The 18,449-nt window shown below is 39.3% G+C and overlaps 1 protein-coding gene and 1 long non-coding RNA gene across 2 annotated transcripts in view; one reads left to right on the top strand and one right to left on the bottom strand.

The window, feature by feature from the left end:
• BANP (BTG3 associated nuclear protein) overlaps window positions 1-18,449 on the bottom strand; it is a 262,228-nt gene that overhangs the window by 213,906 nt on the left and 29,873 nt on the right. Inside the window, exon 4 of the mRNA XM_050922613.1 lies at window positions 15,500-15,699. Coding sequence (XP_050778570.1) covers window positions 15,500-15,699 — 200 coding nt within the window. The remainder of the gene's footprint in view (window positions 1-15,499; window positions 15,700-18,449) is intronic.
• LOC127034119 (uncharacterized) overlaps window positions 1-18,449 on the top strand; it is a 199,757-nt gene that overhangs the window by 97,580 nt on the left and 83,728 nt on the right. The window lies entirely within an intron of this gene.

Here is an 18,449-nt window from a genome sequence, read left to right on the forward strand (position 1 = left end):
TTTATATATTATATATTTTAGAAGAATATTTTTACTCCTAGATCAAAGATTTGTGTAAAGCTTCAATACTATGCAGTGACTGATTAGTATGATTACATGATAGGCAATTTTAAGGTTTTAATGTTTGCTGCACAGCTCACCATGCAACTGATGTACCCAGGGAAAAACAATTTTATACAGTAGTCCTTGAAGGAAAGCACCAGGAAAAGTGCAGCAATTGAAGACAGAGTGTGAGAATGAAGATGGAATAACAACTATGTGCGGTATTTTTTCTACACCTAAAAGACACCTTAAGCGCATAAACCACTGATATTAGCATTATAGAAAGATACCTTATTTTTCATATTTAACCATGAAGGTATCCACACTTAGCACCATGATAATGCATCATTTTATAAAATGTTTAATTATGCTGCCATTCCAGCACATGAGCATATGTGATGTTAAACACACACAGCTACTCAGTTTTAAAACAAAAATAATTTTAAAAGAAGTTATGCACAGTTTTGCTTTCAGTTTCTCATACTTCACCCTTCAGTGTGGAACAAAGAGAGAGTGGGATAAAGATGTATGAAAACGCACAGCGCTACATAAAGGAAACAGTCTACTTGGGAAGTCTTTCAGATTCCAAATAATCTGTGTTTTACATTTGGAAGTGTATCATTAAAATGGCATCAACTGCCAACTAAGGCATATGGCACTACACCAATCAATCTCTTGTACAGACCTTTCTGAAGTTGGGCTGTCTCACCCTATTCATCTAAAATTCAGTCCACTGACCCCAAAGATATTAAATGAAATCCACCAAAGACACCCTCATGGGCCATATTACTTCTTCCTTTTAAAAAAAAAACCTGAACTTTTATATACTACTTTAATTAACTTACAAGATCAGACCACTAGTTTTCTGGCAGATATTTGTAATGGGTGACATTTGTTATAGACACCTTACTCTGGTGTGACTCATAATAATCTGCACATTTATTTACAACTTGGACATTATGCACCTAATGCCCTCCAAAGAGGGAGGGAAGTTAATCCCCTTCCGTAATGATTTGGTAACATGATCTCTTCTGATTCACTCTTTTTATGGTACCTTAGCTGCAAGTACCCTGATTTATGGGACAAATTTCAAGAAATGTTGCTTTTAAAAATTGGTTCTCAACCTAGTTCTGTATTTTCATAAAAAAATAAAAATACATTCTAAACTCTCATTGACAGAAGCTAAGATTAATATATAAGGATTTTCTGCCCCCTTCTGTTTATTATAAACTTAATATATTATAGCCCAATCAATAGCCAGTATATAACATATGCTCCCAAGACATGGATGCATTGCTTTCAAACATATAATCAAAATTTTTAGGGCTACATTGTAATATTATCTTGAATAGTCACTCTTCTTCACTTTACAAACACTCAATGAAGCTATTTCTCTTGATGATTTTACACAGCAGGGTTGCAGCCACTATTCTAAATCATTTATATTGCTGAGATAAAAATTACATTAACTAGACTGTACAACTTCCTCTTCCTATTTACTTGGACAGAGGAAGAAACAAATTAATAAACGAAGGGGATTGTCTTGAACCATTCTCCCAAGTCAGTCGCATCTAACACCTGGCTAACAGAAGTGTTTAACTCATGACTTGTTAACATTCACAGAATCCAATAATTGATGGAGTTACTAGGATTTACCCACAAATCCTCTAATCTAATCCTATGCTTTTGTTTTTTAATCCAAGGACCTTTATATCCCTACACTTCTATTGTATGTTCTTAGAAACAGTCACCCTACCAAATCTTTATTAATGAAAGCCAGAGGCATTTATTCTTGTTTTTCATCCTCAGGCCACTTATAATCAAACTAGACTCATTTCTGAGAGGTCAAGGTCAATTTTTTGTGTGTTTGTGTTCAGCATTCTGTTGTTTCTTGGTGCACTATTATAAATATCTTTGTGTTCCATTATAAAACAGATGTTTGTGCTTCTGTAAATTCCTTTATTTATCATTAAGATTATTTTCTCAGATTTCTTTTTGCTTTAAAAAATAATAAAATCAGTCTAAGTCTAAAGCTTGCAGAGATTTTAAGTAGGGTTTATGTTAAGTTCATGTTACTGAAAAGTTTCACTGAACAGTATTAAATTTTATAAAAGAATTTAAAGTAATATTTTTTTAAAAAGGTAGGTTTTTGTTTTATGCCTAATTAAAAGTCAAGCCCCAAATAAAAAATGTGAACTCCAATCTGTTTCTATCTTTCAAATGCTTGAATCTTCATTAATAAACTGCCATCTGAATCATTCAACAATCATTCACAATGTCTCATTAGAAACCATTTAACTAATAGCAATTGGCTTAGGAAATGTGAATCAACCCAGGTCAAATCTTGGTCAGATCAAAATGTTTTGACAAATGCATTCAGCAACATATTTGTATAAATTATTGTATTCCTCTCTTAAATGTAGATGAAATTTTGTTATTAAGTGGTTATTTTAATTGACCTTGTGAAACTCAACACTAAACATTTACATTGGAAGCTGTATGTTTTCTTGGACTTGCGATATCCTGACACCAAATTACAGCATACTTGGTTCCTTAACATCTTAGTGCAACAATAGTGGAAAAAACAGTTACCTTTTCAGTAACTGGTGTTCTTTGAGATATGTTGCTCATGTGCATTCCATATTAGGTGTGTGCGCTTATCACATGCACCGGTGGTGGAAGTTTTTCCCTTAGCAGTATCCATAGGGGATCGGCTCTGGCACTCTCTAGAGTGATGCCAACATGACGTGGTATAAGGGGTGCCACCAGCTCTCCAACCCTCAGTTCCTTCTTGCCGGAAACTCTGACAGTGGGGAAGGAGGGCGGGTCAGGGAATGGACATGAGCAACACATCTCAAAGAAGCCAAGGAAACCATGCAGAACTTCAGGTTCTTTAGATACTTGTTGAGGTCCCTCAGATCCAGGATGGGCCGCAGACCGCCTCTGGCCTTTGGGATACAGAAGTACTGAGAATAGAACCCCTTGTTCCTGTACTGGAGGGGAACTTCTTCCACTGCACCCAATTGCAGCAACCCCTTTACTTCTTGCACAAGGAGACTCTCGAAAGACGGGCCCCTGAAGAGGGAGGGGGAAGCAGGGTGGGAAGAAGTAAACTGTAGGGTATAACTCTCTGCCACAGTATTGAGAACCCAGCAGTCTGAAGTTATAGCTGTCCATGCAGGGAAGAAAAAAGAAAGGCAGTTGGATAACAGCGGCACAGACCAATCTGGGGTAAAGTTTGGTAGGTTGCTCTCAAGCGCATCCTCAAAACACTCGCTTGCCCCTCTGCTTATTGTGGGTCAAACCCAACTGGGCAGAGGGCGAAGGTGGGTGGCTCAGCCGGCGCTTGTAGCTCCTACTCTACTTATGGGGCAGCGCTCCTGGCAGAGTTGACTCCCTTGGCCCCAAGACTGCTGCGCTTTGAATCCCTTACAGGCTGGACTGGGAACGTACAGCCCCGGGTTTTCAGGGTAGTGAGGGAGTACTTAAGGCCATGCAGTTTACTGTCCATCTGTTCTGCAAACAGGGTCTAGCCGTCGAAGGGGAGGTCCCGCATCAATTGCTGAGCCTCCGGTAACAGACCCAAGAGGAGCAGCCAGGACGCTCTTCGCATGGAGATGGCTGAGGCCAAAGTGCAACCTGCGGAGTCTGCTGCGTCCAAGGTTGCTGGGAGGGCTGTTCTCACTGCAGCTGTGCTCTGTTCAAAGATCACCCGGAATTCCTTCTTGGATCCTTCAGGCATCGAGATCTCAAATGTGGCCACAGACTGCCACATATTGTAGTCATAGCAGCCAAGGAGGGCTTGGTGTTGGCCACTCTCAACTGAAGCCTGGAAGACAAATAAATTTTTTGCTTAAACAGATCCAGATTCTTCAAGTCTTTATTCTTGGGTGTAGCCTCGGGTTGACAATGCCTCTCTCTCTGGTTAATGGCCTCAACTACGAGGGAGTTTGGGGTCAGATGAGTATAGAGATACTCCTGGCCTTTAGCTGGCACAAAATATTTGCGCTCAATCCTTTTTGAGATGGGTAGTAGGGAGGAGGGGGTTTGCCATAGGGCATTAATTATTTTCAGTACCCCCTCCTGTAGAAGTAAAGCCACTCCAGCGGGTGCTGTGGAGCAAAGGACATTGAACAATAAGTCCGATGACTGCCTGGAGCACCAGGTTAGAGGCAACCTTCTTCAAAAGCTCCTGATGAGCCTCGGCGTCATCTTGAGGAACTGGGTGAGGGGAACCCATAATCACTTCATCTGGCAATGAGGAGGACGTAGCCAGCACTGAGGTATCCTCCACATCCCCTGGTGGTCCAACTGGCTGCTTCCCTAGGTCCTCATGGGCCTGGGGGCTCTTCCTGTGTGGGGCCTCCACCTCCAGAGGAGGGCAGGATGCTGTGACCGATGGCCTATCTGAGGTCCCCTCTACTGACCAGGCGGCCTGTGAAGGCTGGGTGAACTCCCAAGGATTCTAGGAGTACCACGCTGCCGGCCATTGGCCCAGAGACCATGGGGTCAGTTGCAGTGCCAATGAAGTTGACGGTACCACTGAAGCCAGAGCCTGTTCTGCTACCAGGGACTCCTGATCAACACCAGAATTGTAAGCAGAGCGGACGCTGCAGAGTGACCATGATCGGCTGGCCCAGCGGCCTTCCTCATAGTGGTGCTGGCCACTGTGCCTCGACGCTGACCTCTCTGATCAGGACGAGTCCCTCCCGCAGGACCCTGGGGATCTTTGGCATTTGGGGGATCTGCATTGAAAGACCAGAGATCTACGCCTCACACTGCTTGACCTGTACCGAGATCTAGAGTGGGACTGGGAGTTGGAGTGGGCCAATCGCCGGTAGAATCTCTCTGATTGAGGGGATTCGTGTCTCAACGATGGGTGCCAGCAGTACGGTGACTAGTGACCCCGTTCCACCAATAGGTCACAGGACTGGTGTAGAGTTTCTCCCATTGACCCCCTCTGCAGTGTAGGCCCTGTGGTAACTCCACTTAAGCTATGTCAACTCCAGCTACGTTATTCACGTAGCTGGAGTTGTGTAGCATAGGTCAACTTATCATGGTAGTGCAGACATAGCCTGAGTCTGAGCAAGCAAGCTCTAATGGATTCAGCCATGGAGTTTCCATGTCGTGAGGTGGAAAGACTCTAGATTAGGATGTTAGAGGCAGCAGTGTCCTACGTGATCATGTCTGGGACCAGGGATAGAGTTATAGACGTGTCCACTGACAGGTATAGAAGCGTGGTGAACCAGTGCTGACATGGCCATGCTGGTGCTATCAAGATTATTGATGCTCCCTCTTGTCAGACCTTCAGCAGGACCTTGTGAACAAGCGGGAAGGGCTGGAATGCATACAGCAGGTGCCCCTTCCAAGACAGGAGAAAAGTGTCTGTCAGCGAGCCCAGGCTGTGATTCAGGATGAACAGAACTGTTGATACTTCCTGTTGCGTCGTGTCACGAACAGATCTATCTGGAAAATCTCACCTTTGGAAGATGTTGATTGCGACATCCGAGCAGAGGGACCACTCGTGGCCATGAAAGGACCTGTTGAGGTGATTGGCTAGTTCGTTCTTCAAGCCCAGCAGGTACGATTCCTCCTAATGTATGGAGTGGGCAATGCAGAAGTTCCACAGCTTGAGGACTTCCTGACACAGCAGAGAGGAGTGAGCACCACCGTGTCTGTTTATACAGAACATTGCTGTGGTATTGTCTGTCAATACCAATATACATATGCTCTGTAGATGAGTTTGAAACATCTGGCAAGCGAGGTGAACCGCACACAGCTTCCTGACATTGATGTGCAGCGAAAGTTCTGCCTGGGACCAGAGACCTTGGGTCCTGAATCTTCCTAAGTGCGCCCCCCAACCCATCGCTGACACATCCAGGGACAGTGATGGCTGAGGCCTGGAGAAGGGTATTATCGCACATACTGCTTGCGGGTCAAGCCACCACCGGAGGGACTCGAGGACTGGAGGAGTGAGTGTGACCAATTTGTATAGGCAGTCTCAATTTGGCCTGTATACCTGGGCTATGTCCAAACAGCTTCAGGCAATTTCACACCATAGTAGTGGGGAATCTTCTGAGAAATCTCTATGATGGTGCCCATGGCTAGGAAGCTAGATTCCGGGAGGAATGCTCTTGCCTGACCGGAGTCTAGAAGAGCTCCTGTGAACTCTATCCTCAGAGTGGGGGCTATGGTTGACTTTTCCATGTTCAGAATGAGTTGTCCACACAAAGCTCACATGGTCCTCCACTTGGTTAGCCAGTTGTCTAAATATGGGAATACTTGCATTTGCTGCTTCCACAGGAAGGCTGCCACAACCACCATGCATTTGGTGAACATCCGAGGAGCTGTCGAGAGACTCAACGGGAGGACCGTGAACTGACAGTGGGTGATGCTCACCACGCTCCGCACTGAAGTGCTGGGCTTGGGATCAGACGATGCCTGTGCCAGCTGGGGATGAAGGGCTGACTCCATGAGGAATAGTTTCAGCCTAAAGTCCCTCTCCTTCTTGGTCCCAGGTAAGAAGCCTCTGCATATCTTACACTAATCTGTTTGATGGGCTTCCCTCAAGCACTTCAGACAGGAGTCCTGTAAGTCTTCCTTTGGCATAGGCTTCAGACAGAATCCGCAGGGTCTGAAACCCTAAGGCATGCCCCGGTCGGGGACATGGGGTGGGGGATTCCAACTGAAACTTATCTAAACTATCTAGAACTATCTGAACTGAGACACTTAGTTTTTTAACTATTTACAGGTAATGAAAAAAAGTCCAGCATGGAATTGCTTGCTGTTAGCAAGAGAGGAGCTGCTCCTATGACTGTCACTGGCAGCAAGAAGGAACTGAAGAGGCGGAGAGTCGGCATGGACATATATACACTGCCATGAAGGAGCAACTCCAGGGGACTCCACAGCCAACCTGATAGGTACCACTAGGGGAAAAACTTTCCGGCGACTGTGCATGTGGCACGCATACATCTAGTTGGAATCAACATGAGCAATCACTCAAAGAAGTGCAATCTACACTAATGATAAAACACACAGCATTTCAGTATTTGTTCAACAATTCATAATACAAACACTAAGTCTGAATTTATAAAGACTTCATATAACTAAAATAAAGGAAATGGGAAAGGTTAAATTCAGAAATACCTAGTATCCAGCTCTAATATTCAGAATGAGGATCTAACTGGAGTTTAGAAGAGTGCTTCTGTGCATCTTAGGGCTGGTCCACACTACGGGAGGGAATCAATCTAAGATATACAACTTCAGCTATGCTATTTGCGTAGCTGAAGTCTAACTATCTTAGTTCGACTTACCTGGCCGTTCTCACATCGGCAAGTTGACTGCCGCGGCTCCCCCGTCGACACTGCTTACTCCTCCTGCTGAGGTGGAGTACGGGCATTGATTCACGGATCGATTTATCGCATCTAGACAAGACACGATAAATTGATCCCCAATAGATCGATTACTACCCACCGGATCCGTACCCTTGAACTAGCACCAATGATAAAATATCAAAAAACAAACATAAGAATTGGGCTAAAATATTTTCAGTGCAGAATTGTGCTGCATTTAAGTACAAAGAATGATACAGGTCCACCTCGTCCAGAGCATGAATACACGCACGTGACATACAGAGAGGCTTGGCCAGCAAGGTAAGTAATCAGTATACAGTAACTCCATGATCCAACAAAGGAAGAATCAACATCAAACTTTTCAAACGTCACCGAAGTGGTCGTGTGACAAATGAGGAGGTTTATTAACTAGGCCAGAACTTGTTCAGACTGAATCCAAGAGAAACTAAAACTCTACTATTCTAGGTGACATGGATATGGGGAAAGATACGCAACTAGACTACACTCAGCACTCCAGTCTTGGATTTGTTAAACAGTTTCAAAAAGACTAAATTAAAATAGCCCCTCCTTACATTCCAGCAGCATTTTCAAATATGCGATCATCTACTCAAAATGACTGTGCTACTAATGCAGTGTCTTTGGATTTTTATCCATCCCTTTATTAGGAGCCACAGTATTTCCCCTGGCATGGAATATCACAGAAAAAAATATGCACTAAACTCCTCCAAGAAACAGCTGCAATTCTAAGAACATAACCACTAACTTCCTTCTCTTCCAAAGTCATCTCAATAATGCTACTAACCTTCACCAGCCTAAATAGCAGGATTTGCTCTGTATTTTTTAATAGTCTAATATTTTTAATATCAAAATTATTTTAAAGTGTACTTCAGTATGAAAAATACACTTTATCTTTACAAGAACAAGACATTCTCTTTATAGTTTTGAAGGTTTTTCCCATTTTATTTTTGTAACACATTCTGGAAACTTGGAGATCTATTTTTTCACACTGAAGACAGTCCTTTTCCATTTTGCAAATACTGGTTTTATTCCCCCATTTTGCGAACAGACCTAAAATGAACTTGGTGGATTTTGTTTAGCACAGATCATAGACCCAATCATCCAATCTTTTCCCATGCATTAACATGAGTGGGATGACTTGAGTGATTAAGAACTGTTCACATGAGGGCTGAACAATCATGCCCTTTCAGGAGCTGATTTTTATGCAAAAATCCCACTGATTTTAAAAGGAACTCTGTGTAGGCTGGAGCTACAGATTTGGTCTCATAGTAATTAACAAGTTAAAATACCTTTGTTTGTACACCAGTTTTATTGACCGAGAACTGCAGAAGTCTGGGACCTGCATTTATTGGTTCACTGATCTACAGGCGCCAATCCAGCAAAACACATAAGCATGTGTGTAATGCTACTTACTCATAATTGACAGAAATATATTTTTTCATATTATATATAGTTTAATTACTTTTTTCTATTCTGGTTGTAATTCAATTTCTATAGACTGGATTTTTTTGTTGTTGTTGTTCATGTTTTGTTTTTTCTTAAAGACCTTCTATGCAGCAGTTTATCTTACACTCTTATCTTATTCCTGAATTACAACTGTGCTCTAATTCTGTTTTCTTGCTTCAATGCTTTGCAAATCCATTTAAATTAAATCTTTCTCTTAACTTTTAATTTTCCATATCACTGGAATACAAAACAACTTGAAAACAAAAAAACATTTGTCCAGAAATACAGGTGTTGAACTCCTTGAACTGGGAAAATCCAAAGCCAAAAGGCATTCCAATTGGCTCACTGGAGATACAAACTAGAAGAATACATCCTATTAATCCAAACCTAACCCGCCCTGTTGTCAGATTTTACTTGACTAGAGGACAAACAACACCTCATATAAAAACAAATAAAAAGAAGTTTGCATATCCCACCTAGTAGTGGAACTGTGTCATGCCCTTTTTGTCTTCTATTTAGCAACCTTAGTCAAAAGCTACAAATGCTGCTTTTTGGAAAAAAAATGTAAGTTGACAGACGCTACCTACATGGTATGCTGGAGGAGAGTCTATGGAGAGTAATTCCATTTTTAAAAGGTGACACCATCCCTCTTCCCTTGCCAACATGAGCAAAACTTCCTATTAGTGGATGTCACTCGAAATCTGTTGACAGTGGTGAGCAGTGCATTTAGCCTTGCAGTCCATGTTCTGTACAGAAAAATATAAAACTACAATGTTGATTTTTAATTAGTGGTTGGCATAATTAACCAATTAACTAGCCATTTGAACAGCTTTTACCTAGATTAACCCAGTTCAGAAACTGGGTAACACCAGTATGCTAACAAAAAAAAAGTAAAAAAATGCTGTATCTAGGTTGAATTTTTCCAAGGAAAATGTTTTAAAAGACATACGAACATGAGTTTCATTGCACTATCAGGTCCATATATTTAGTTAGTAAACCTATGAACCACCTCTCTTCTGTCTGAACACGTTTCAAGTTTGCAAATTTCTGTTTGAGGTTGCATTTAAGTGATATCAAGTGTTGCACTACAGCGAACTGTAGGAACTACCTTAAATTCTCCAACAATCTTATGGGAGCTATTGAAAGTTCTGGTTGCATGTTACCTCAAAAATAAGGTACAGCTGATGGTCATTCTACCAAAAAATGATGAAGGCAGCGACACAGAGCCAGTCAGATTCTGGACAGATTGAGTGAGAGGCTGAATGACATCAGACAAGACAAGACTCAGAACACCAAAACAATACACATTCTCCTACTAAGATATTTATTACATTACTGTACTACTGTTCTTCGCTATTTTAAGGCTCTGTACAGTTAAGCACAATTCTGTATACAGCCTGAGAACATCTGTCTATTCTACTAATTTTGGGGGGAGAGGGGGATTAATTCATATTAACAGTAATATTATGGAACCATCATAGTCCTGGCTTCATAGATAAGGTTTAAAACCACATATTTTTAAACAACAGTCATTAAGCATTAAGAAATTATTTTCTAAGTCTCTTTTATTAAGTTTTTATGATTGCAAGGCTTATTTGTGTTTAGTTACTGTCTTTAAGTCCCTTTTAAAAATCTACCAACATCTTATGGAAAACTCAGTAACATTCTGCTTAGAAAGAATTCCTCTTGTGTGTCAGATTTTCTGTGATTTCTTTATCTGTTCCTTTCTACTAAGAGTTCTGAAGATTAATCTTTTTTGTTTTTCAAGACTCCACATGTTCATTCAGCTTGTTTGCTACCCAAGATTATAACCTTAGAGTAACATCAGATCCATCTCCACTGCAGTTAGTTGGTGTGTCATAGAGTTCCATGACAGCAGGTGGGAGTTAAGAGGAGCAGAACAACTGTGGGAACAAGACTTCAGCTTTTATGCACTGTATTTAGTGAAAACACCAAAAGCACGGGAAATCGTCATTTTTCAATATTTTGTAGTTTTCCCAAGAGGTGTCAGCAAGTCTTCAAGAAAAACAAAACAAAAAAATAAAATCAAGGAAGAGTGCTGGAAAAGTTCTACCCTGATATATCAATTCTCCTACGTTTAATCAAAATCAAAATCAGATCAGATTCTGAATGCAACAAATTTCTGTTCTGAAAGCTAATAATGTAGCGAGGTCTGTGATTTACTGAAAATGTCCTTGAAACTTCTGCTTTATTTCCCTAATGAGAATTTTAAAAACTTGGAAACTACACGTTGGCATTTTAAAAAAGGAGAAAAGCATCAGTTATCCCAATAAATCAGCATGTTAAGCTTACTAGGGAAAACAACAGAAAGTTGAGCTTCAAACTGCCAATTTTTACATAAGTGAGACTCCTGGCTCTATAAAACATCAGTTGCATAGCCAGATTATATTACATCATTCAATCTTACAAACAAGCCTTGTGTAATTTTATTCTGACCTCTTCAGCAGAAGCAGGTAGTATGACATTCCAAATCATAATCCAGGATGGCCTGAATGCTTAGCTATGAACTCTGCTGCTTCACTACAGTTGTCAGATCCCGCCACAAGGTGATGCAGGAAAAATAATAGCTCGTATCCAAGTCACCCTTGTTCTCCTTACAAGATGGCCTAGACACACTTGAAACCAACATATCTTAGGGAACAAATTTATATAACAAGTATTTAAAAATAGCAAAATATCACAGAGCAATAAAATTGATGTGTGAATTTATAATGTATACACTTTACTATGTACAATATTGTAACAAATGAAACTTGATTGTGGTAAATCTGCAGCACATCAATACAAACAGCTAATCACTAAATAAAATATACAAACAACATTCAAAGTTGCTTGGGGGGAAAAGAGGAGATATCACAACCTTAAATCATTTACTGGGAAAAAATGGAAAGTCTGCATTGCTGACACATAACTAAGATACTGTCATGAAGTGTAACACCATCTGGTTGACAAGGCTCTGCTATCTGCACACAATGGTTTTATTACAATGGTAGAACTGGTATTAGTGTAATTGCAGGAGGAGAAGAAAGGGGTTGAAGGATCTCATTCATGTGTAGAATCTGTAAATCTGTGTCTGAAATACCAACTGAAGTTGGCAGTTCTTAACTGCCATCTGCGTTTTAAGAAAGGGGAGAACATAAAGAGAGAGTCCTACGACAGAACAGTCAATGCAGGTTTTTAATTAGGAATAATCAACAAGTGGAACTAGTTTCTATGAGATGAGAGATAGGGCATTTAGTGATACATCCTATCACAGTGAAACTGAGCCAGCCATTAACAAAGCGGGGCTGGCTCAGAACCAGGTCTGGATCCTTTCCACATGAATGAGTCTCTGGTATTTAGCTGACAGCTCTTCATCTACTCTCCAGCAGCTTTGTTAAAGCAGAAATGATCTGTAAGTTAAATACATGTCCTTTGAGTATATACTCCTATTTTTCTTTTTGGTTATATAGCCCAGAAATTGAATTGAACTTCAGGGAAAGTCAATGTTTTCTTCACAACAAAGCTGAAGATATTCCTAACAATTTATTACTTGCTGTCAAAAATTTAAAACTTTTTTAAGTTGATGTACTATACCTGTCACTCATATTTCATTAAAATAATTAATGGAGGGAATGCTGCTGTTTGTTGGGTATCATGCTAAGTATCTTTTTAATTAAAATCAAAGGACAAAAGTAATTCTACAAAATAGAAAAACCAAACTGAATGTTTTAAACACACACAGACACAGCTATACCAAGTATCTCTTCCCCCTATCTTCTCCCCTGACTAGCAAAGAAGCTATTAGCTTCTAGTTACGCCTGGTCTACACTGGGGGAGTGGAGGGGGGAATCAATCTAAGATATGCAACTTCAGCTACAAGAATAGCGTAGAGGAAGTCGACGTATCTTAGATCGAATTAAAATTACTTACTTCGCATCCTCGCGGCGCTGGATCGAAGGCCGCAGCTCCCCTGTCGACTTTGCTTCTGCCTCTCGCACTGCTGGAGTTCAGCAGTCAACGGGAGAGCGATCGGGGATAGATTTATCGTGTCAACACTACACGCGATAAATCGATCCCCGATAAATCGATCGCTACCCGCCGATCTGGTGGGTAGTGTAGACGGACCCTAAGCCACACACTTGCTGGAAATCATTGGATCAGGAATCCATTTTCTCTAGTATTTAATAACAAATGCACAAAATATTTAAGATCATTTAGTTCACAGTTATAATTCTGAAAAGTATGTGTGAAGCAGGGTAGCAGGGGCTTCATCACCTAAAATGTTTTCAGACTACCAGAAAAACAGTCACAAAAATCTGAAATCCTAAAGTAAGAGATTAACTTCTAAGCTTCACAGGAATGCCTACGGGAGGCATGCATGGCCTTAAGAGAGAGAACACAGCCTCAGGTTGAACACTAAATCCATTAGAGAATTAAAACAGTATAATTAGAAAAACCTACTGAGGAAGGATAATGCTCACTGGATAGGTTCCTGACCAGGTCACATACTTGTGGATAAATCTTTTAAATGTATGCTTTGTGTATAAAGCCCATTATAAGGGGACATTTTAAAATTATATATAGGACCCTGAATTCCTTTCTAAAAATCTGTATATAACAAAAACAAATATATACAAATAATTTGAATAATAAGAAAGGAAGTCCCTGTAACAATAGATAATGATAAAGAGTAGGTGAAAGGGTACTTGCAATGTTTTAATATACAACATTTTAGCACCTGCCATACAAGTCCACAGTCTGAAAAATGCAGCTGAGTTATTAAGGGAATTACCTATTGCTGACAATTATTTCTTAAGATCATATACAATTATGAGGTACCTGTTTCAAAGAAATATAATCCTGACAATTATGGATCCCCCATGAGTAACTTCTATCACCAGTAAAGCAGCAGAGGCCACTATTTTTTTAAAAAGTTAGATTCTAAACTTCATTTGAGTTATGTGTGACCAGCACACTATCTAGTAGTAGATTAAAGTTGAAGCTGAAGACTAGACAAATTCAAACTAGAAATAAAGATGCATTTGAACCACTGAAACAATTTACCAAAGAACGTCCACCATCTGAAGTCTTTAGAAAGACTGGATGTCTTTCTAAAATATATACTCTACTTCCACTACAAGTTATTGGGCTCAATGCAGGAATTTCTGGGCAAAATTATGTGGCCTGTGTTATGCAGTAAGAAAGAATGATCACATGATCATAATGGTTCCTTCTGACTGTAAAATATCTTAATCTATGGGTTTTTTTAAGGTATCAGTATTAGGTCCAGTCTAGTTTAGCATCTTCATTAATGAACTGAGAGAGGGTGTAAACAGCATGTTAATGAACTGCCATTACTAAATTGAAGCTAGCTGCAAACAACCCTCAGAACAGAAATGCAAAAATACAAGTGTGTATCTTGGGGGAAATACAATCTGAAAGACATATTAACTTATAAAGTAGTAAAGCTTAAGGGGAACCCGACATGACAGTGGCCAGCAAATTACACAGATATTTGGGGTTCAATATGGCAGTAAAAGAAGAACAAAGGTGTTTTTTTTTTAACGTGTACATTCATGGGCCTCACAGTATGAAGCAAGACGGTAATTGCTTTTTTATATAAGGCTTTAGTGCACCTAGAATATTGTGTTTATTTCTGAGTACCACAGATCAGAAAAATATTCAGAAGCTAGTCAGAGTTCAGGGAAGAGTAATGAAAGAGATCAGAGGCTGGAAAAATTGATTTATGAAAGCAAAGTTAAATATGTGTACCGTGACTATAAATTGACCAAGGAGGATATGGACTATGAAAACGCTCTATAAATATTACAAAGATGTAAACAGGGACAGCGATTAATTATTTAGGTCAAATTATTTACGGAACCATATCTAGGAAAACTGAATGAAATTATGAATGGGGAAAAATTAGGCTCATCATTACACAAAATCCTTTGACAGTCAAATCTATTAGCCTGGACGAATCCTCAAGCGAAGGGGTGGACTACCAATGCTTCAGACACTTAAAACAATACTGGACAATATACACGTAAATGTACTGTAGGTCAAGTCTGCAGTTGCAGTGAAATGGATCAGATTATTTAATAGGTATTTTCCATCTCTAACCTCTATGATTCTGTCTGAGAAATAAACACTAGATATTATTTTACTGAGAACTTTTAGGGAACAGGGACATGTAACTAAGCAATTCTGTTTAATTTGTAGTAGATAAACAGAAAATAAGAAGTGATTAGAATGATATTGCCTAAACAATCAATAAACATATTAACTAGAAACGTTAATATAAAATAAAGAAAAGCAAAGCTTAAAAAACACATCTAATATTTGATGCAACTTTTCCAAAGGAAGGATGAATCAGTCTGGTTTAAATCAAAATGAAATGTGGAAATAGTTCCAAGCCATTCATGGACCAACGTGATATGTTTAGTCTCAGTCTAAATAGAAGTAACATCATGAACTGGCACAGCAATTACCTTCAAGATGAATTAATTCTATATTCTAACCAAAATACCAAGCTGCTGACAGGTATACATAAAGCTGCAGAGCTTGGTACTGCCAGAGAGATGGATTTGGGATAGTATTGAAAAAGTACATTGATGACTGGCCTGTTCTTTTCTTACCATCGCACTTTATTGCATGTCTGTGTAGCACCAAGAGGAGAACCCGCCACCATTGGGACTTGGATAGGGCTATGCTGTTTATTCATGACAAGGTCCAATTTCTCTTCCAATGATTTGCAGGTAGCCTCTAGTGCCAGCAGCTTTGCCTCAATACTATCCAGTCGTAGGCATATTGTCTGGTTAATGGAAAACAGGAATGACTGAGGAAGAGAGAAGGTAAAAAGAGCCATTTTTAGAAACTTACAAATTTATCTTCAGGAACTTACATATAGCAAGAGCCACCTAAATATGATTGGCAAACAATTCAAGGGACACTATCAACTTTTCTAGTCACAGTTTGATCATCCTTAAAACTGATGAAATCCAGCAGCATTATTACCGTTCTCAGACTTCCTGTAATTTTTCATGTAGAAGCCAACAGCATCCAAACCAAACATCTTATTAATGTGATTTCACCTGCCACAACAAAGTTTAAGATGACAAGCCAAAACATCTCACTCTCTCATGAATAAAAAAGAAAAGATTATAAACATGCTTCAGTGCACTAATGGATAAGTCTGAAAAGATCTCCCCAAAAAGATAAAGTTAGCTGCTTACAAATGTGTAGAATGATCATGTCAATATATTAAAACAAACAACATAACCTTAAAGGCAACAAGTGTAGCTGACTTTCATTCCATATCAAACAGCTAACTTGGGCATACGCAAAGAAAGAAATAAGTTCTGTTTTCCTAAGCAAATATATCCATTTTTGAAGGCATATTCTGCAAGATTTTTCTGGAGGAAATTACGAAATTGAACAGTGATAAATAGGGCTGTCAAGCAATTAAAAAAATTAATCACAATTAAATGCATGATTTAAAAATTAATCACAATTAATCACACTCTTACACAATAATAGAATACCATTTATTTAAATATTTTTGGGCTTTTCCACATTTTCAAGTATATTGATTTCAATTTCAACATAGAATACAAAGTGTACAGTGCTCACTTTATATTTTTTTTATTATAAATATTTGCACTGTAAAAAAAAGAAATAGTGTTTTTCAATCTCTTAACACAAGTACTATAGTGCAATCTCTTTGCCATGGAAGTTGAACTTAATAATGTAGAATTATGCACAAAATAATAACTGCATTCAAAAATAAAACAATATAAAACTTTAGAGCCTACAAGTCCACTCAAGACAAACAAGTTTATTCACATGTGCAGAAGATAATGCTGCCCACCTCTTGTTTACAATGTCACCAGAAAGTGAGAACAGGCATTCGCATGGCATTGTTGTAGCCAGCTTTGCAACACACAGTTGCCAACTTTCACGCAGTAAATAAGCCCCCCCGACATTCACAATAAGCCGAAAATCAAGTGAATCCCATTTCAAAACAAGACCTAAACAAGCGAATCCCTAAGAACCCCAACACTCTATGTGACTAGAGACCTTCCGGCGCACAGTCCGGGACTGTGGTGGGCCTGCTGTGCACCCCTGGCTCTCTCTCCCGTCTACCGCTGCTTGCCCCTTGCTCCTACTTGCCGGAAACCAATCCAAAAAAAAAGAGAGGCAACAAGCTACAACAAGCTAAAATCCAAAAACTAACCAACAGGCAACTCACAAGCCAAGTAAGCCAAAAACAAGCTGAATTTCTGCGTTTTTTTCATGGGTTTGGCATTTCTGGTTGCAAGATATTTATGTGCCAGATTCATATGTCCCTTCATACTTCAACCACCATTCCAGAGGGTTCTGCTCAATAACAATCCAAAGAAGTACAGACCAATGCAAGTTTATTTTCCTTATCTAAGTCAAATGCCATCCGCAAGAGGCTGATTTTCTTTTTCGGTGATTCAGGTTCTGTAGTTTCTGGAGTGGAGTGTTGCTCTTTTAACACTTCTGAAAGCATGCTCTACAACTTGTCCCTCTCAGATTTTGGAAGGCACTTCGGATTCTTAAACCTTGGGTCGAGTGCTGTAGCTATCTTTAGAAATCTCACATTAGTACCTTCTTTGAATTTTGTCAAATCTGCAGTGAAAGTGTTCTTAAAACAAACAACTTGCTGGGTTATCATCGGAGACTGCTATAACATGAATTATATGGCAGAAGGCGGATAAAACATAGAGCAGGAGACATACAATTCTTTCCCAAGGAGTTCAGTCACAAATTTAATTAACATTTTTTTTTAACGTGCGTCATCACCATGGAAGCATGTCCTCCAGAATGGTGGCTGAAGCATGAAGGGGCATACAAATGTTTAGATATCTGGCAATGCTCGCTACAAAAGTGCCATGCAAATACCTGTTCTCACTTTCAGGTGATATTGTAAAAAGAAGCAGGCAGCAATATCTCCCATAAATGTAAACAAACTCGTTTGTCTTAGTGATTGGCTGAACAAGAAATAGGACTGAGTGGACTTGTAGGCTCTAAAGTTTTACATTGTTTTGTTTTTGAGTGCACTTACATAACAAAAAAAAATCTACGTTTGCAAATTGCACTTTCACAATAAAGAGATTGCACTACAGTTGTAACTTGTATTAGGTGAATTAAAAAATACTATTTCTTTTGTTTATCATTTTTACAGTGCAAATATTTGTAATAAAAATAATATAAAATGAGCACCGTACACTTTGTATTCTGTGTTGTAACTGAAATCAATATATTTGAAAATGTAGAAAAACATCCAAAATATTTAATAAATTTCAATTAGTATTCTATTATCTAACAGTGTGATTAAAACTGCGATTAATCGTGATTAATTTTTTAATTGCAATTAATTTTTTTGAGTTAATCACATGAGTTAACTGCGATTAACTTGACAGCCCTACTGATAATACATATGCCTTGAATTGACTTTAAGAAACAGCCAGCATGCCACCTAGTGGCCTCCATTTAAAATTAATTTAAACAGCTAGCCTAGCTTACAGAAAACATTGTATAAAATGAGCAGTATAGAACTAT

This window comes from Gopherus flavomarginatus, chromosome 14, assembly GCF_025201925.1.
Source record: "Gopherus flavomarginatus isolate rGopFla2 chromosome 14, rGopFla2.mat.asm, whole genome shotgun sequence".
In the NCBI taxonomy this organism is placed as follows: Eukaryota; Metazoa; Chordata; order Testudines; family Testudinidae; genus Gopherus; species Gopherus flavomarginatus.